This window comes from Tachypleus tridentatus, chromosome 4 (assembly GCF_004210375.1).
Source record: "Tachypleus tridentatus isolate NWPU-2018 chromosome 4, ASM421037v1, whole genome shotgun sequence".
Classification (NCBI taxonomy): Eukaryota; Metazoa; Arthropoda; class Merostomata; order Xiphosura; family Limulidae; genus Tachypleus; species Tachypleus tridentatus.
This window is the reverse complement of record NC_134828.1, coordinates 83,024,146-83,045,575: the sequence shown is the minus strand read 5'-3', so window position 1 is coordinate 83,045,575 and position 21,430 is coordinate 83,024,146. Positions and strand designations below refer to the sequence as shown.

Below are 21,430 nucleotides of genomic sequence, written 5' to 3'. Positions count from 1 at the left end.
TAGAAATTAACCTATTTTCTATATAAAAACGGGCAAATTTGCACATTTTCATTTACATAACATCTGACTGTTTGTTTGTTTTTGGAATTTCGCACAAAGCTACTCGAGGGCTATCTGTGCTCATAACATCTGAATAAAACAACATATGAATCAAGATTTACATGTATTTATACTAAAGTTATACAAAAATGTTTAGAAGTGAGTAGTTTTTCGTGATTTGCGACTGTAATGTAAATCACTTTCACGTATCGGCCCCCAAATATAGTCTCCCATCATGTTTTCGTTATACGCTCCCAGGTTATAAAAGCAAAGTACAAAGAGAAAAATAGGTCTTTTTCATTTACTTTAGGCATAAGCAATTGGGAAATAATACTTTCTGCCCAGGAACAAGAAAAAGTAAAAATTTTGTTACATAGTATTTATACCAAGTTTATATTTATTACCCCTAGAAACCTAAGAGTTTCTTTTCTGTCATAATATAAACACTGTCAATTTACACTAAGCAAATATCTCTTTAATTACAGACAGAGAAGGTTTTATCAGAATATCAAAACTATTTCCAGTTGATAAATACAAACTGCCCCTTCCGTCCTAGAAGTTCCTGTCAAAATATGGATGCTGTCTATTTCTAATTGGTAAATATATACTGTTCCTGTAGGCTACGGATTTAATGGCAATACATTGAGACTTTATATTAACAGTTATTAAGTATGCACTTTCCCTGCAGCCTGTGGAGTAACTATTAAAATATCAAGATTGTATTTTACCAATTATGAAATCATTACTTTCTTGACAGACTATACACTTCTTGACATAGTACTGAGACTGTCTGTTTCCAGTTAGTAAGTATATACTGTCTGTAACAATATAGAAGTTCCTGTCAGAATATAAAGTTGGTATTTCTAATTAGTAAATATTTACTGTCCATAAAGATCTCAAATTTCTAGTAGTTAAAGTATTATTTTTAATAGTTTATATGTACAGTTAATAAGTTTATACAAACTTAGTACCAACTTTTATGTTAGTATATCATGACTTTTATTCTGGTTTATAAATGTATTCTGTCGCTACAAGTCTAATTTTTCAGTGTGTATTTCCGGTTAATAAACCTACTGTGTTTATACTGAACTAGAGTTTCACTTATATTAGGTTAACAACTGTTACTCCTGGCCAAATCCCATGTCATTTTCCGTAATGCCCTCACCTTTTAAGTAAACAAAATTAAACTTTTTAGTATTTTAATATGATAAATAAGCCAACAACACTTATAATAGAGTGTGGAATCTTTTCCTCGTGTTCTGTAGGTAGATTGTACAAGTCGACGGATTAATTCCCTTTTGTCCGATTGTCTTTAAAGCGGTTTGGCTTTTGGTTTTTGAATTTCGCACAAAGATACACTATGGCTATCTACACTAGCTCTCCCTAATTTAGCAGAGTAATGCTAGATGGAAAGCAAATAGTCATCACCGCCCACCGCCAATTCTTGAGCTACTTTTTTACCAACGAATAGGGGTATTGACCGTCACGTTATAACGCCCCCATGACTGAAAATTCTAGCATGTTTGGTGTGACGCGGATTCGAACCCGCGACCCTCGGTTTACGAGTCGATTGCCTTAATAACCTGGTCGTATCTTTAAAGCGAAGAAGAGATGAGATAAAATCTGACACATGTTGATAACATGCAGTTTAGAATTTGATAGCATAACTCTTGAAAATATCTTGTAAGTTTAATTTAACTGGCATAAAATTTCAAACAATTTTGTCACAGAATATTGTTACTGTCACACCTCAAGTATTAAAAAATAATTAATTTTACACTTATTTTAAATAATATTTAAACATTTTATATATTGACAAATTAATCTAGTTTTATATTCAAATTACACTATAATAAATTAATTATTTCTTAAATGTTGTGTTTGCATATTCTTCGTCATGGTAACTAAGTCGTTTTAAGTCAACACTGACACAAAACTGAAAAGTGTTGTGGTTCTAATTTGGCATGACGTAGACTTCCTTCGAGTATTTAGCATAACAACACAAATACGATAACGTTGGAAGTAATTACTAAATTTTTGTTGGAAGTCAGCGCCGCTGTTAGTGGTGTTTGAAAACAGTTGTGATATTGTTTTTATTTTTTGCTACCAAGAAGTGATTCAGTATATTTTATTTTAAAATTTAGTTTGTTGTATCATATATAACTATTTTATTCTCATTATGGGCATTTAAAAATATACATAGAATAAATAGCTAGCACGATTATGGTGATTGGAACTTACTTATTACAAGGATTATTCACCATAGCGGCGGAAATGTTTTGATCCATAAAAAAGAGAAGTGACAGTGCAAATCCTAATCCCATCGCTGCAATAGCGGCCGTCCATGGAAGATCCTCAACACGACCTCTGCTGAAGCTGATACCAGTGTTGTAGTGGAAATGCTCAGCTGAAAACAGAAGTAATACAATAAAACACGTTTGGTTAATATTCAGACACTAGGCTAAGCCCGTTCTAAACTCCTTTTTGTTCTTAAAATACTATTCTACATTGTTTAAACCACGACGTTTAGTGAGTTTAAGTTAATTCAGAAGTTTCTAGTTTAGTTTGTTTTGAATTTCACGCAAAGCTACACGAGGACTATCTGCGCTAGCCGTCCCTAATTTAGCAGTGTAACACTAGGGGAAGGCAGCTAGTTATCACCACCATCCGCCAACTCTTGAATTATTATTTTACCAACAAGTAGTGAAATTGACTGAAACACTATAACGCCCCCACGGCTGAAAGGGTAAGCATTTTTGGTGTAACGGGGATTCGAACCCGCAGCCCTCGGATTACGAGTCGAGTTCCTTAACCACCTGGCCATGCCGGGCCCGGAAGTTTCTGTCTCGTACCTGTAAAAACTAAATGTTTGATGTTCAACACAATACACAAGCACAAAAGAAAGTAATCAAAGTGTTATTTTGCTTGTAAGATAAGTCGTAAGAAAGATAATTAACTAATAACTGTAATTTGTTTTTATTCTGAAAACGTACCACAAAATTAAATACAAGGAATTACAATGAGGACCAAAGTAAATATATTGAGAAAATTTATATACTGGATTTGTTTAAGTAACAAACTTCTAACGTTCGACCAATATGTAAACTATGATTTTTACTGAATATAGAATTACAGTTTGTTTTTCTCTATAACACAGACAACATAGAGAACAATACGGGAAATAGTTTCATTAATATTAATATCTCACATACACATCTAAACAGAACAAAATACTGTTTGTTTTTCATAAAAAATGATTATTTCAACATTAATGTTTCTATTTAACATAATATGACGTACGAAGAGTGAGAGATGAATCATATCAAATACTGAAGTTATCTTATGATGCCTGTGTCATTAATAGTTAAATACTGATACTCTTTGTTTGTCTTAAGAAACAACTGACCTTTCTGAATCGAGTCCAAAATGTCAGCGTTATAAGCTCTCAAATTTACCACTGAGTCACCGAGGACCAAATTCTTTCACAAGTAATGTATGATACATATCAGTATCTGGTTGTTGCTTGTAACTACCGGATATATTCCTGAAGGTTTTGTTTCATATATATTTCAGAACTTAATTAGACATTAAGGCGTTGAGAAAAAAGTGTAATAAGAGTTTTAGTTAAATACTGATAAAATATTTAATTTTATCAAAAAGTAGGTTCAAATGTATATAAATAATAAAGTAACGTATAGAATACAAGTTCCTCCCTACTTCGGATATCTTGAAAGACGAATGAGCCGATGAAGCTTAAGGTGATTACAGCTACCGGTAAAGCATAGTCTGCTAACATTTCACGTTTGCTTGCTTGTAGATATGGCCTAAATACAGAAGAGTTTCTGAAACATCATTCTAGTAAATTGTTTTACTATAATAAAAAAATAAAATAAAATAATAATTATCACCGCTAGATGGCAATAGTACAAGTCTTTTTTTTTCTACTTTTTTTCCATTCATTAGTAAGTTATCATTAGACCACGATACAATTAAATAGCAATAAATAGGGAAATCATTAAGTAACATAAAATAAAAGTAAAATAACAATACTGGTCATGCAACAACGATAGATGTGAGATTACTTAAAGAATACTGCAATACGGAATGTGATGTTTAACACACAATGCACGTGAACGACTGACAAAATCATTTGAACTAAATAAAAGTATTATTGCATAGTGATAATAAATTTGATAAGATAATTGATGTGTGTAAATTATTTGGACAAATAAAAATAAATGGAAGATATAGTTTAAATAAATTATCTTTCAGTTAAGTGAACCAATTAGTATATACATATATATAATTAAGACCGCCATACATTCAGCAGATATAGTTAAGAAAACAGTTTATAAGTCATAGGATCTAGATGCTTTCAGATTCATCATGGTCAAAATTAGTTTTACAAAATCAATTTATCTGAGTGTCAGGTTTGGTACAAAAAAAAAAAAAAGGTGCTAAGCCTGCATCCGTGGCAACCATTTGGTGACAAGGTTACTGGGGATTCTGTTATTTTTCACATGTGACTAGTTAAACCGTTGTTAAAGTATCCACAAACTAAGATGTTCTCCAGATCTTGTTCACAAATCCCTGATCCAAATTAGTTCACCTTCTTTACGGTAACCTATCACTAGCTTGGCAGAATGACACCATTTTTTACACTGAATCAGTAAATATATCTGATCTGATTTTAAGCGACAGATCGTACAACTGGGTTACACACCTCTTCAATCAGATCCAGTAAAACATAACAAACTATACATATCAATTCATAATGATACTTCCCTCACCATAATTGAATCACCAAGTAAAACTTTGATTCAGTAATAGTTTCTAGGCATAAAAGTGATTATCATAAGAAGAAATATGAAATTCTGTGTGACCTGTAAAGAGTACATACAGCATACTGACCATCTCGACATGTGTACAAATCACTGACATGGTCAACGTTCTTTACTGTTTCGGCATAATTGCCATTCCAAGTCTACGGATAATCGAATAGCACTTCCAAACAGCTGTCGTGTATATCATATATTTATGCTATCCAGATTTTGTAGGGTACCAGCAACAGATAACATGCTTACGCTCTTACCACTTAGTCTAATAGTAACTACTCAAAATAGCACTGAAGTGGGAAAAATGTAAGATAAGGTTTTCACAATTAATCACATCGTCAAAGTAAAGAAATATCAACTTGGAGGGAAAGTGATGGTAAATATTTGTGGGTATAAAAAGTTCTCGGCTTAATTCTGCTGATTAGATGGGGTCACTGACTGAACAAGTCATAAAAATAGCTTCGTAACTAAACTTAAGGGATATTTACGATTTAATGAAAAGGCTAAAATACAAAATACTAATTTGTCCATCTTTAACTTATTTAGCAGTAACAACATGACTTACAGCTGATATTGGCAGACGCGAGTTACACACTTGTTACAAAAACAAACGAAAAAAGTGATTTAACTGTTGTAGATTTATTTCAGTTTTAAGCCACTGAGAAATTTTGATTTCAGAAACTTTCAACATTAGCTGATCAGCGATCCCACGCTTCACTGTTTTCATATGAGCTAACAGTAACTGGAATAAAAGTTATTCTGTGCCACATGGCAAGTTTAAATAGTCCACTTCATCTAGTATCTACTGGCAATGATCCGTCACAATCCGAATTATCGGATCATGCCATAAGTAATGACCGGAAAATTTAATACAGAAAGTGCATCGTCACATCTGTTGTTGTAGAAAGCATTAGTGACCAAAATATATAGTAGGACGTGTATAAAAATGTTCAGATAAATAAAAGAGACTAACTAAAATCCACCTTCTCAAATCATTAATCATATAAACCCTTATGAAGATGGATGCGTCTGAGGAGCACATTAGGCATATAGTGCCTTATGAGTTTAAAAAAAGGCAATAATGCAGCAGAAACTACATGAAACATTCAAAGTGTTTATGGTGTGGAGTATCTCAATAAAGTAAAATGTCGAAGGTACTTTCAGAAGTCCAGATCAGGTGACTATAGCTTAAGTGGTGCACCACATCCAAGTTGTCCTGTTGAATTTAGTAATGACTTGCTGTTGGCTGCACTTAATGAAGATTGTGCTGTAACAGTTGAAGAACTAGCACAGGAGCTTAATTCAACCCATTCAACAGTTCACCGTTATCTGCAACAGCTTGGAAAGGTGTCAACAGTTGGAAAATGGGTCCCCCATGATTTGACAGAAGCCAATTTTATAACAAGAGTGGATATTTGCACTTCTCTGCCCTCTCGTGAACGTCATTAAACTGTCCAAAAAATGTTAAGCGCCGTAGACAATGGCTCAGTGCAGGTAAACTAGCTAAAGCACAGCCCAAAATGGACCTCCACCCTAGAAAAGTCTTCTTAAGCGTTTGGTGGGGTATTGTTGGTGTGATCTACTTTGAGTTGCTGCCACTCAATATGACGATTACATCAGACTTCTTTTGTCAATAGTTAGAGCAGTTGAATGCTGCACTGAAAGAAAAGAGCCTGCTTTGATCAATCGTAAAGGTGTTGTGCAACACCAGGATAATACACGACCCCATACAGCAAGGACCGCATCTGTAAAGATTGAAGAGCTAGACTGGAAAACACTTCCACATCCTCCTTATTCTCCAGACCTTGCTCCATCTGATTACCATCTATTCCGAAGTTTGCAGAACTAGCTTGATGGAAAAGAGCTCGGAACACATGAAGATGTCAAAACTACCCTCCCTACATTATTTTCCTCCAAACCCCAAGAATTTTAAAGAAGTGGCATTCAGAAGTTTGTGAATCGTTTGCAGAAAGTAATTAATAATAATAGAACATACATTGCTTATTAAAATAAAATTAAAAGCATCCAAAATCCTTTTTCTTTTTCTGAACTTAAAATCGGACATTACTTAAGGGATGACCTGATACTACGTATGATCAAACGTAACTACAAATCTGATAATGACCAATGCTATTGATTATGATACGCCTAAAAACACTACAGTCTCCATTGTGAAAACATATACTAAATCTGCAGAGAACGAACCTGCTCGCGTTCTCAGCTAGTTTCATTTGAAGAAGAAAAATTAAGTGACGTGAGCATACGAGACGAAATATAGTTCATGAATTATTGGTTACTTTTAAATTGGTTTCTTAACAAACAAATTGTTATGAGTAAGTGATAGATCTGTAATCTCCTATTAAAACAACGCAACATTGTGTCTGTTATTCATATTGATTCCAAGAACACGTTAGTCTTGATATGTGGCCAATATTCACTGGCCTATGACTACCGTAATCACCTAAGTGACATTGGGAAATTTTCGAACCCGCTAATATTTGGTCTGCTATAAACCTACTTTCCATTCATTCAGTTTTGTCTAATTTTTAATATGTTGTTAAACATATGACTTATATACGAAACATGGAAAACGTAAAATTAAGCCTTTACTTTCTTGGTTATGTGATAAAAACCGGTCCTTAATTTCGACGTTTGAGGCTCATTTTTATTTTGGAAATTGCAAAGCAGTCTGTATTAGATGATATCATTCAAAAATATACAATATTTACTGATCTATGACTCATATAATCTTCAAAGTCGAATTGGAAATTCTTTTATCTCCAAATAACTGCCTCTCCCCCTTAAAGCAAACCCTTCTACGTATCTCTATTTTAAGCAGAAATAACGGTAAATATTGTTACGGTATTTCTTCAGAAAAGTTATAAATAAATATTAAGGAGACGTTTCCATTACTTACGTTTTGTTGAAGTTATAAAGAGACACTGCAAGCCACACTGTTCCAAACATCAGTAAGAGGAACAGTAGACTATTTTCCCGTTTACAATCCGGAATACCAATCTGTGACTGAGATCTGTTATTGGTGGAGTTGCTCAGCCAATCAGAAAGTTGAGAAAGGGAAACTTGTTGTTCTGTGCATTCTGATGCGTAGTAATATTTCTGGAAGTCTGAAAGTATGGAAAGTTTTGATATGATGTTAAAAGATATAAATATAAACTTAGTTTTTGAAATCTCAAAATAAATAATGAATCAAGAAAATATTAAACATGATTGGCGATGTAAGACGTTAAACTTCTAGGACATACAAAACTTGATGTCTTGTTATTTAATATTGGTGTTAACAAATCTAATTTTTAGAAATACTTGAGTCTGATATTAAAATATTATTGATTTACTTACCTTTCAATTGAATGTTTATTTAATTTTCCAAAAAAAGTGTATGTGACTTTTTTCTTACTTTATAATTAACTTCAACAATCAACCTGTGAAACGTTAGCCACATTGAAAAAAAATAACTTCCTTTATAACCATATTACTAACAATTCAATTAACTACGTCTACAGAACATACTAAAATACAAAGTAAACAACAAATACTACAAAATCATAGGGTTCACTTGCATTTCAACTTCTACAAATATGACGTATTTGACCTGCTATCAGTTCAGTTAAATACGTATACAGAATATATCAAAATAAAAAAATTGAATAACATATGCTACAAAGTTACAGTGTTAAATCTGATTTTCACATCGTATACAATTATGACGTATTTGAATTATTATCAGTTAGGTTAAATAAGTCTATTAAAATACAATATACTTCAATAACTTCAATATACACTGTATTCAGTATGACAGAAACAAACACAGTTTATTAATTAAGTAAAATATCACTACAGATTGAATCTATCACATCTACATAAATGCTAATGAAAAGACTATTTTAAAATAAAATGTATTCAGATTTTTAATTAATACACTTACTTTTATGTGCATCTCTTCCAGCATCAACACAGAAAGCGATACTTATAAACAAGGAAAATATTTCTTCTGTTGATCTATGAGAAATAACGCATACATAAACATATATATTTGTGATCAAAGATACATTATGTCCATGAAAAGTTAAAAAAACAAGCTTATGTTGGGCCACGGAAAAGGTTAAAGGTTTAATACTATCTCTTTCATCTTGTCTAAAGGCTTTTCTTGCTAAATCGTGGTAATAAAAAACAAGGCAGTATTTTCACGTCTCTACTAATACGATTAATATTGATTTAAGGAAAGCATAAACGTATCACGCATAAATAATTTAACTTACCTGGTTGTGAAAGAATGTTAAACTTACGTTTTTGTCTCAGATTGTAAAGGTAAGTTGACGTAAAATAATATTAATAATTATCTTATTTCTTCTTAAAGATATTTAAGCCATGTGATCAGATTTACGTCTCACGACCTGTAAATCTTGAATTAAAAAATCGCATATTCATAGTTCATAGTAACCAAACCGAACGTTTTATCATAGCTTCGAAAATAACTGTATAATAAGATAGTTTAAATAATAAAAATATTTACATTAATTCTGTTTACATTGTAGAGCAAAAAATTCTGCGCTTTTATAAAAATATTATTTATTATAAGAGAAAAGCTACATAGTGTGGCACGACTGTGCATTACGTGTAGCTCAATATATACGACCACATATAATAAAACATTTTATTTAACATATGTCAGTAAACCTATTTAAATATATTTGGAATAATATTAATAAACGACATTACAAACTAATTACACAAAATATTGCTTCTTTATAATTTCATTGAAAGAAAAAGAAATAATAGGTAGACTTCCTTTCAAAAAAATTAAGTTAATTACAGGACATATTATTGTGTTTCGCTTCGAGTTCTTTGGTTCCCTTAGAGGACAGTAAACATGGCTAGTTTTAGTCTAGCTTATGCAACTTCTCAGCGTGTGTATGTCAAATGTCAGTAAGATGGAAAACTGCCTTCATCAAAAGTTTAATCCATTGACAAGCTAATTTCTCTCCGTCACTAAATGTTTAACAGCAAAACCCGTTTAACAGGGGCACTTTTTTTTTTTTTTTGGCCTTGATTTATTATCAATTGAGAAGTGTAAGAAACAAGATTGTACGGTAATGTGGAGATTGAAAAGAGTTGTCTAAATTTAGTTTAATTTATTTGTGATATAACTAACTCAATCGTACATAGCTTGAAACAAATATCTGTAGATGTTCGTTTTCTTGAAAAATATGTGAAGCTATTATCCAATGGGATAAAAAAAGGTAGGGGTGAGAACTATAAATATGGAAACTTTACAACATTTACATAAAGATGAAAGATAACATTATTATTTTGAAACTTATTTGTGTAGCAATCAATATGTGATAATTAATTATTTTCAAGACAAATTTAAGAAATAAATCAATTTTTTTAGATATATATGTCTACTTTTTTGCTCAAACAATACCTAAACGATTTTGTTTTTGCACCTTTGGAAAAAAAATCATACGTATTTTTTAGAATTCAATGTCCTTCAAGGAACTAAATTATTAATTACAAATACAACAACAGCAACTTTTCACCATTAAGTATCGAGTTTTCACCAGGTAACTTACAAGTTACTGGAGTTGTATTCTCACAAACCAGAAAGACGGGTTCTATCAAATAATTTCTTAAAGAACTTCACCAAATCAAAAACCATTTTAAACACTCAACATAAAATAAAAGAAAAACGTATTAAGAAAGAAAACACTGAATTCGCCAAGCTACGTAACAGCCCCAACTAAATTACACAAAAAGAATAAAAGTTAAAAAAGATAATATATCACTGATAAATGAAAGGTTTAAATGACCCTAAAAATGCTTAATAACAGATGAAACTTCAAAAGTCTATTCCAAAAGCAAATGACGAAACTGCTAACAGTACTTGAAAAAGAAGGCTGTATGACCCTTGAACTCTGAAATTGGTTACAATACACCAATAGTAGAATTATTAAACACCACGGACTGTAGTAAATGCATAAAACACCTATGTAAATTATTAGCTATAAACTTAGAAAATAAGTGACCTGTATTATTTTAGCATACAACTCAGATAACCCCATCAAAAACACCCCATATTTTATTAATTCCTTTCAAAAAGTCGGTCCAAAATAAAAGATAGCAAGTTTTAATGTGCAAACTCTATTCACATAATTTCCATGAAGATAAATCTACGAAGTGGCTTTTAAATGAATCACTCACATCAGTATCCAACATTCTAACCTAGTTTACTCTCGCCACAAAGTTCTGTTTGTCGATTTGACAATAGGTGAAATCATTGTATTTCCAGTGTCTGTTTGGAAAAGTTCCCCGCTGGTACAGCGGTAAGTCTACAGACTTACAACGCCAAAATCAGGGATTCGACTCCCCTCGGTGGGCTCAGCAGATAGTCCTATGTGACTTTGCTATAAGAAAACACACAAAAACCTTAACATGTATGGAAGGAATACTGTGAAGTGCACTAAGAAATACATTATTAATTCAACTGAAAAACATAGGTCTTGAACAGAGTCGTCTTATATTGGTTGATATATGGACGATGTTTTCTTCAGCAACATTCAAGTGAAAACGAATAAAAAAGCATGAAACTAAGAATAATACATAAGTTGGACACTCTATACAACAGGATCCAAGAAGCTTATTATATAAATAGCACTTAATATTTGTTCTGCACACAATTTGGACAATGAACTACAAAGAATTTCTGAAATATTCGTTCAAAGGAACAAATATCCGGAAGAAGTAAATAAAAATAATCAACACTTTCAAAAAATACAAACCTGAAAGATCAGAATCATTTCATTTTGTTGTTGTTGTTATTCAATTAAGCACAAAGCTATACAATGGGCTATCTGTGCTCTACCCACCACGTGTATCGAAACCCGGTTTTTAGCATTGTAAGTCCGCAGACATACCGCTGAGCCACTGGGGGAGGAGCATTTCAATTTTATTACCACCATAATTCTTTATGTCGAACGCATCAGCAAAAACCTAAATGAATTATGGAAACGACACACGAAAACACATAACATTGGCATAGATATTATAGTCATACAAAAGTCAGGTATAAAGTTCAGGAAACTCATTACCATGAAATCAAACACAAGTTATATAAACACTTTTCACTGTAGAAACCGGGAGAGAAATGAAGCTCAGACGTAAGAAACGTGTCAGGGATTTTTGGAGCTTCTCAAAAAAACAAACGCATTATCACTGAAAACAATATTCATCCAAAGATAACAAGACATCAACAGAATAAAAATATGTGAAACATTACTGATGACATCGTCAAGGCTAACGCTATAAAAATATGCATACTCTCCATTTATATTAATATTTTATCTCCCTTATGTTACTAAAAAAAAATTTAACGCCACCTACAAATTTCATCACCATTACGAGTCTTTAAAGTACTTGAAATCTAACTGTATTCTTGAATGTTGCTCTTACTTGTGAAGACTATATTCTATGGATAGAAAAGTTGTAATTACCAAAATCAGAACTTGCATATTGTAAAAGTTGCTTATTTTATATTTTTACATTATTTTTTAGAAGTTAACAGGCTTAAAAATATTATTTTGATATATTTTAATTATAGGTTTCACTTATCCAATGTCTTTGCTTTCAGCTGAAAGCAAAACTAAATTATTAATTTAGTGCACATGATTTTTTATGTAATTAAATATTGAAATTTCTCACCTTGTAGAAAACCTCATAAGCCTACTCGCATCGCATAGAGCGTATATCACCAGAAAGAAGGTATTCCATAGTCCCACACATGCGTACATGGCGTAGAAATTTAAATTAAAATCTTCACATATACTGTATATAACTGAAATACATTTAACATGTTTCACATCAGTAAAAATTCGCAGTTTAGGAGTTAAAAACAAACTGTAAACTTAATAAATGAGTTTTTGAATTCTAGTATTCTAGAAATTCCATATATTTAATTTTCTCTTTCAAAAATGTCATCAAATATTTAAAATAATATTTGTAAACAACAAACCAAATAACATAGATATTCCAGTAAGATTTATTACTACATTCTTAGAATTAGAAAATGCACTATTTTTAAATAATAAATAAACATTATTTCTAAATTGTTATTATATACGTTTTTACCTTATAACAGACGGTAAGAAATAATTTATCACGTTACAATTCCTAAAATGACAACGCCCAACATGACACAACAATTTTCATAAAAAAACATCTGTAATAACATGACTTGTTTGATGTTTGTTCCTTTGTTTGCATAAAAGTACACAAGGGCTATCTGCGCCAGCCGTCACTAATTTTGCATTAATAAACTAATGAGAATGTCAGATTGTCAATAGAACTCTATGCCTACTCTTAGCTTCTCTGATATGATTCTAATAGTAGGGTTTGATTGTTATTTTTGTAGCTTACCCCCGGACCTAAAGCGTTGTAAACGTTTCTAGGGCAACTGAAAGTGAATCTTGAACCATCTGATTCATAATTGGGACACGCCCATTTCGATATTTGGTTGTACACACAATAATCTATGTATATTTTCCACTACATATTAAATACATTACGCTTTAAAGTGATACTGGAGAGTATATGCAAAAACAAGCTTAAAAACGAGATGTTAACATATTGTGAAGCACCTAATGATTAAAATATTTTTAAAAATTCGAGATTTTCTTCTATGTATATGAAAAGATGCGACTAGATTCTGTTATATATTCAACTGTATATAAAAATGTTGCATTTCCAGTCATTAAACGTCTAGAAATCAACTGACAACAAGCTGAGTCTTATGTTGCGTTTAAAATACGCTTATTCAAGATAGGTGTTAACTTCAGTAGACTTTATAGACGTTTCTGACCATTTAGATTTAGTTTAATGAAGAGAAATATTTATGTTACATGCATTAAAATAGTTAATGCACTAAACATAGATTAAGTTGTTGTAGATATACATTACGTTATACAAACAGAACGAAAAAGGTTTCGCTCTTTAATCTGGATCAAATTGCTTATTGTAGTTTAGAAATGACATCTAGTATACAATAAAATCAAATAATTTTCAAAATAAAGAATAGCAGTTTTCAGTACATAAATAAATATATAATACCGTCACTCTGAGCCAGCTAATAGTTTTTATGTCTATGAAAGATAACCGACTTGTTTCTTGTACATTTATTAAACTCCAGCAACTTCTAATAAATGATAGTTTGGAATAGCTATAAAAATAAGATAAAGTACAAAAAGTAAGAAATTCATGGAAATGCTGGATAACTGTTAAAGTATATAGTATGATTTTAATAACTGTTAAAATATATGATTTTAATAAGAAACTAAACTTTAGATTTCTTAAAGAAATTCAGTTTTCTTTTGTGTACGTTATACATAATTATTATGTGCTGTACCAAAAACCAACTTACTTTTCTATTAAATTGTTCAAACAGTATTATTCATATATACATGTTTCTCTTCATCAATGTCGCCCTCTCTTCCGAGTTAAGATAAAAATCAAATCAATAAGTCAAGAAAAAGTAACATGATCATGAAATGGTTCGAGTGAAGTCACTATAAGTGTGTTTTAACACTCCTATGGAGCAGATCTAGAATTGAATTCCGGCCACTAAGAATACAGTAATAAGCATTCTTAGAAAGTCTCTGAAGTCAACAGTAGCCAAAACATAAAAACAAAGTAGTTACTAATCAGAATCTAACTATATAAAAATCGTTACTCATTAGGTTTAAGTGATCACACAGACAAATAACATTGACATATTCACTATCTTTCAAGCACAACTTTACCGTGTGTACTTACATGTGTTTAGTTTTGAATTAAAATTTATCGCAAATCTAAGAATGCTTCTTATCAATCGTTTCTCTTGAGAAACATGGGTTTCTGATAATTACTATTTTTAATAAGAAACTGACAACCAAACTTATACAATAAAAACATTTTAATGAATAATTAAGAAATTTTGAAAAAAAGAGATAGAGAAATAATTATGAAGAAACTGAATATACTGAAACAACCTATTCGTTTGCAACAAGCATATTATCTACAAACAGCTATAGTTACGGTGGTAGAATAGGACACGGTTATTAATTTTAAACAACAGAAAGTAAAATATTATTTATGAACAACTAAACTTAGAGGTAGAATACAAACTGAACTGTTAGACTTAACAACAAAAAAATAGCATATTTAGTAATAGATGCAGTTGCAGAGATAAAACAGAAACTGTCTGAAAGCCAGAACACTTATAATTGAAAGGAAAGTGTTCCCTTTATAACCCTACAGTTGCAAAAGTGAAATTGCTAAGATTGCGCATACGATGAAGAAGGAGATTACCTAAAGAACATTTTGAACAGCCCCTGTACATCCACACATTTCTCAGTTTTCAAAACACTGGAAATCTTTAATTGTGTAGATTTCAACATTTGTTTATTTACATTGTATTATTCAATAGGTATCTCGCGATTGTTATTGTTATTATTGTTTTTTTTTATTCTTTTCAATATTTTAATCACATACAGTTAGTTCGAAAAACAAACAAAATCTGAAAAATATATATATATCGTAAAGAACTAGTTATTTAACGAAAAAATTATTCTTATAAGCAACAGTGGAGAGTAACACATAACTGCTTCGAATTTTGTTGATAGTTTCATGACTATGATACACTCACTTACCTTTAATGTATAACGCCAGAGGTGCTGTGGTCATTATGATAACCAATGGCTGACCACCAAGAAGAGCAAACAACAAACCACCAATTGTCTGACCAATAATACTTTTCCTGACATCTGTGGAGAATGAGCAATAAAGAAAGTAATGAACAAACAGCTAAACTGTTACATTTTTCACCGTACACACACTAAATATTCAACAACTGACACATTGTTTTAATACATACACTGAACGTTCAGGAACATCTTTAGTTTTATTTGTTGACGTTCAGCACTCATAGTGATTTAGAAATAAATTACGTAAGTGCATAAATCAAACAAAAGTTATTAGTTAACACTGGTATCTGTGAAAAAAAAGCCAACTTTTTGTATATATTCAAATTATTTAATTGATTTATTCTCTATTCAACGCAGTTTCTTTAAACACATTAGTTTATAATGCAGAGTTTTTTCTAACTCGTAAACATATATATAACTGAATCTGACTCTATAAATGTTATTGCTTCCCTTGTCCAGTTCTAATTGGTTGTCAGTACGCGTGTGTGATGTTAGCATCTGCACTTTGGTGTTCTCTTTTTTGTATACATACTGAGTGTTGTGCAATGTTGCACTAAAACACTAAAAAATTCAACGTACTTGTGTAAACGAATAATTAAAACGTTCAAGTAATCAACGTTCTTAATACAATTTATAAGGTTTATCCCAGTACTGTTAACGGTCTCAAAAAAAAGACCCTATATATTTCGACGTACAGTTATGTAATCTTCAGGAGTGTAAAGTAAAAAACACTGTAAACCATATATATCAAAAACATTAGTCATGTGACCCAATAGCACCTCTTAATTTACATACTTAAAGAAGATAGCATCATCTACATTCTTTACGACGTGTCAACTTTTCATGCTTATTCAAGATTTGATAATTATTTTTAGTATGTTTACTTTCTTCACTCTCATATATTTACCATTTCTTGATGTGTTAGTTACAAAAAAAGTTAAAACCCACTGGTTATTACAAGCTTCTTTCTATTATCGTGCAACCACATCAAGAGTCATCTTATACGAAGTCGCAAAAAATGTTAAGCCTTTTATTCTTAATTTTGCAGATCTTTAAAGCATTGTTCTAATCAAGAATATTTAAAGAATGAATTGTAATTGATTAAATATGTAGCATCAGACACTGGAATATTATTTTTACCAGATGTCCCAGTTTTATCGTGTCAAATTTTTCGGTTTGGTGTGTTTGGAATTAAACACAAAGCTACACAATCTGTGCTCTGATTTCTAGCGAGTGTGTGTCCGCAGACATACCGCTGTGCCACTGGAGGGGTCCAAATATTTCGGAAATTTAAAAAACGAGATATAAGTGCTATTCCGATTTTTTAAAATTTGAATGAAATGAATCAAATGTTAAAGAATTAACGATGTAATTAATGTAATGAGGAAATCGGATAATCTAAACTTGATTATAAATGTGGTTGTGTGCACATTGTCAAACTAAACGAAATATGAAGTTGAAAATAAAAGTAATCCTCAGTAAAATGTTAAAAATAATAAAAGTAAAACTCCTATACTTGATAAACATGCAAGCCACATCGGTTATGACATTCAGTGGGAAGATATTAAAGAATCTATACAGATTATAAAACACACAAATAATTATATCTTGAAAAGGATGAAGTTGGCAAATCAAAAAATATGTAGGTGGCGTTATCTTATTAAAGTTCAGCATCAAAACTAAATAATAATATTAGGATATATGATCAGTGGATTCAGTTTGAATAATGTTTTCAGATGCACAGTTAAATACCTCGATTATCAGATTTTCAGCGACCTCAAAAGAGTCTATACATGTTTTAACTGTGTAACGTTTGGTTAACTTTCCTAAACGTTGTGAAACCTAAATTCCAGTCCTCAGCAACGTCAGCAATATAAAGAAACGTGAGAAAGCAACTCAATGTTATGTCAAATACTGCATACGAAGTTTTATTTCCAGTCATTAATTTAAAACTGCACACGTTGTTTCACACTTACTTGAAGTACTTCTACATTTTAATTCTGTCCACACTCTAACAAATTTTGTTAGAATATTTGCTAATGTAAGTAACGTCCTAAAGATTATTATATCTGTTGTATCTCATCTGGGCTAAAAAAAAGTCCTGGTATTGACGAAAGAATTGTTTGATTCTAGATAAAGCAAATATAAGGCAGTTGGCACATTATGATATACTCTTCTTTACTATCTCTTAGATATTCTATTTAATTAATAAATATTCTGCACAAAGTTTTGTTTCTAGGTATTAATTTGAAATTGTAAATGTTTGTTCTTGAATTTCGCGCAAAGCTACAAGAAGGCTATCTGCGCTAGCCGTCCCTAATTTAATAGTGTAAGGCTAGAGGGAAGGCTGCTAGTCATCACCACCCACCGCCGACTCTTGGGCTACTTTTTTACCAACGAATAGTGGGATTGGCCGTCACGTTATAATGCCCCCACGGCTAAAAGGGCAAGCATGTTTGGTGTGACGGGGATTCAAACCCGCGACCCTCGGATAACGAGTCAAGTGCCTTATCCACCTGGCCATGTCGGGCTGAAACTATAAATGTTTTTCAAACAATCGTGTGAAAAACTTTATATACTTATAAAATACTGACTCTATTGTTAATGTAACAATGTCCACATCATACTTAGTCCTCTGGGTTGATAAGTTTCTTAAGATGTGTTTTAAATTCAAGCAAAATGTAATCGTGTAGTATTGAAATAAATACAAAACATTTATCAAAATTGAAATACGTTAACATCAGTTCTCACGTTATTATCTACGTTGCTTCATAACTAGTATATAAGAAGTCTGCGTTTGAAGTCATTTCATTAACAACAGTCAAACGTATTGGAAAAGAAATGTTTTATCCATTTTAAGATATTGCTTTTCTTATAAACATCCTCTTTAGTTTTTGTTAAAACATTCACCAGTTTGAAAGGTCCTCTAAGAAACATCAGTGCACTTAATGATTTTATGTTAGCGATTACAAGAACAGTGGGCCCAGCATGGCCAAGCGTGTTAAGGCATGTGACCCGTAATCTGAGGGTCGCGGGTTCGCATCCCCGTCGCGCCAAACATGCTCGCCCCCTTGGGGGCGTTATAATGTAACGGTCAATCCCACTATTCGTTGGTAAAAGAGTAGCCCAAGAGTTGGCGGTGGGTGATGATAACTAGCTGCCTTTCCTCTAGTCTTACACTACTAAATTAGGGACGGCTAGCGCAGATAGCCCACTGCTAAATTAGGGACGGCTAGCACAGATAGCCCTCGAGTAGCTTTGTGCAAAATTCAAAAACAAACAAACAAGAACAGTTTAGCTTTGCACTTCATCAAAACTTCAAATTAATTCTTCGCTTAGTTTAACATGGATAGCACGTGGCATTTAAAGTTGCCATAACAACGTAAGATCCATTTTCTGAAAGAAAGTAGCTTTATAAATAGATAAAATTGTTAATTATATACAGAAAATAATCCATCTGTTAAAAAAATTCCAATAATGTTTTTCAAATCTCTTTTGCCAGAATTTGTAAGCACTCTGCAAGATCTCTCGAGACGCTCGTAAATAAAGTGACCGACTTGCTCAGCAGGTTTAGTAGTCAAGGGTTTGACGTCATCAAAGATTTACAATGTCACTGATGTTTATCGATCCGATATGAGAGTAAGTAGGCCCAGACAAGCCGTAACTCTTCGCTGAAATGTTCATAAGAGACCAACAATTATAAATAAAATAAAGTTTCCTTTTAATTTTTTTTCTGCAGTACAGAAGTTTTCCATTGCGATTACCAAAACTTATTGCTTTAATTGCCTCATTTTAGAGCGAAATACTTTCTAAGCCGTTTCTACTTCTCAGATTCAAAAAATAAACGCATAATAAAACAATAATATACCATCGTTGTTAATCCCAGCAGATATCAAAGTTTGCAACAAATTTTCAGTTGTACACAGGTGATGATTTTATATCTATAAACTTCTTGCTTATTTTGTTTTCTATCTCCCTCAATTCATTATGCTTGCCTTTAAAGTTGCTTCTTTTATAAGTTGATATTGATACAGATACACTAGTCCGCTGTATAAAGACATGTCCTTAGTGCGCAGAAGCTGCTTTTTACCTTTTGTTTATTTAAGCTTGAAATGTATAACATTTTGAAACGTGTAGGGTAACACTGTAAAGAAGATGCTCTTGGAATATATCTTAAAACAACAGGATGTCAACGGGATCGTCAATGTTGATATGGAATCAAACAAATTTTCTTATATTCCAAAATTATTGTTACTATAATTAGACTGAATGCTAGTTCAAAAATGTTTAGCTTACAATATCAAAATTGAATTGTGTTTTGATATAAAATAATTTTGTAGAATAGTATAGCTACTTAGATATGTCTACAACACTACTACCTTTTTAATTACAACGGAAAAATTTGAACAAGTTAATTGTTATGGTACATAATAACAATTATTTTCGTTAATTAAAACAAGGATCCTCTTTGAGATAAATCAACTCCTTCTAACAATCCCTTTTTGTTTGTGGCAGAAGAGGTACGGTCAACAACACCGTATATCATTCTAGTTTATTTCAACACTTACTCTGACACATTAACTTAAAAGTACGAGTGTTCACTATGAAAGTTACTCTACTAAATTGTTTTCATTCTTTGTTTCATAATTTTGTGCAGCTACGCAAGGACTATATGCTCATATCTATCTCTAATATTGAATTGTTAAATTAGAGGAGAAAGCAGCTAATCAACAACATCCATTTCCACGTTCTGGACTGTTACTGGCCTATTAAACAGTCAGATTTGACCATTACTATTGTAGCATACTCATGACTTCAAAATGTAGAGCGCGTTTTTGCTGAAATGGTTCGCAAACAATAAACGCTGAGTGCATTAGCTACGAAGCATGACTGCCCCCTGTAAAACTGTTTTTCTAACACACACGCTGAAGCTGTAACGTTATCTCAACACGAATTTGATGCCATAAAACGCCGGATTTAGATTATATGAAGAAAACTTAGCCAGTTTGGATTTTTTTTTACCTATCCGTCGTAGCTTCAGAATTATGAAGTCTATATTTGGTCTAATAAAACACAAAAAAGTGATTACAATCATTGTAATAAACAATATATTATTGTTTAGAAAAAAATTGCTTGCTATTTACGTACGTTTTTAGCCAAACAAAGCTTAAATTATTTATTTTATAACAACTTCGAAAGCAAAGATAATGTGATAAGGCTTTTTAAAGCTAATTTTTTTTCACGATCGTATCGCAAAAATTAAATCATAAGACTTACAATATGTTTTATCAGTATGTCAATATTACCACTACTTCTTAGCGTTATTATTAATGACTCGTTCCATATGTTTTGTATCGGTAATAAGGAGGTTTTCAAAGTAAATTGTATTTAAAACAAACACTTACCTCCTTTGGTGAGAAGCCACAAAGAGAGCAAGTAAAAGAAGAAAAACAAGTTTGAATAAAACAAAAACTAACGCACGATAAACATTTACAGAAAAAAAAACCATAAATAAACCATAACTGAAAGGATAACTTTCGTATTCACGCGCATAACTTAGTTGTTGTTATTTAAAAATTATCAAATGAATAAAACTTGGCACTCAACAACACCTGTGTTTCTTCTTTTGTGCTCGCGGTTCTATGAATGCGCTGAATTTATAAACCAGATGAAACTGTTTTACAAAACAATCATGTTCAATACAGCATTTATCAGAGAAAGTTTCAGAAAGACCTTGAATTTCATCCCGACTATTCTTCTATTTCTAATTTACTTAACTTAAAGGTTGCACGATATTACAGATTC

At 31.7% G+C, this 21,430-nt stretch overlaps 1 protein-coding gene across 1 annotated transcript in view; it reads right to left on the bottom strand.

Moving 5' to 3' along the window:
• Positions 1-21,430, bottom strand: part of LOC143249573 (solute carrier family 4 member 11-like) — a 208,653-nt gene that overhangs the window by 7,737 nt on the left and 179,486 nt on the right. The window contains 6 exon segments of the mRNA XM_076499674.1: positions 2,281-2,446; positions 3,757-3,863; positions 7,792-7,999; positions 8,818-8,891; positions 12,591-12,723; positions 15,572-15,685. Of these exon segments, the coding sequence (XP_076355789.1) occupies positions 2,281-2,446; positions 3,757-3,863; positions 7,792-7,999; positions 8,818-8,891; positions 12,591-12,723; positions 15,572-15,685 (802 nt within the window).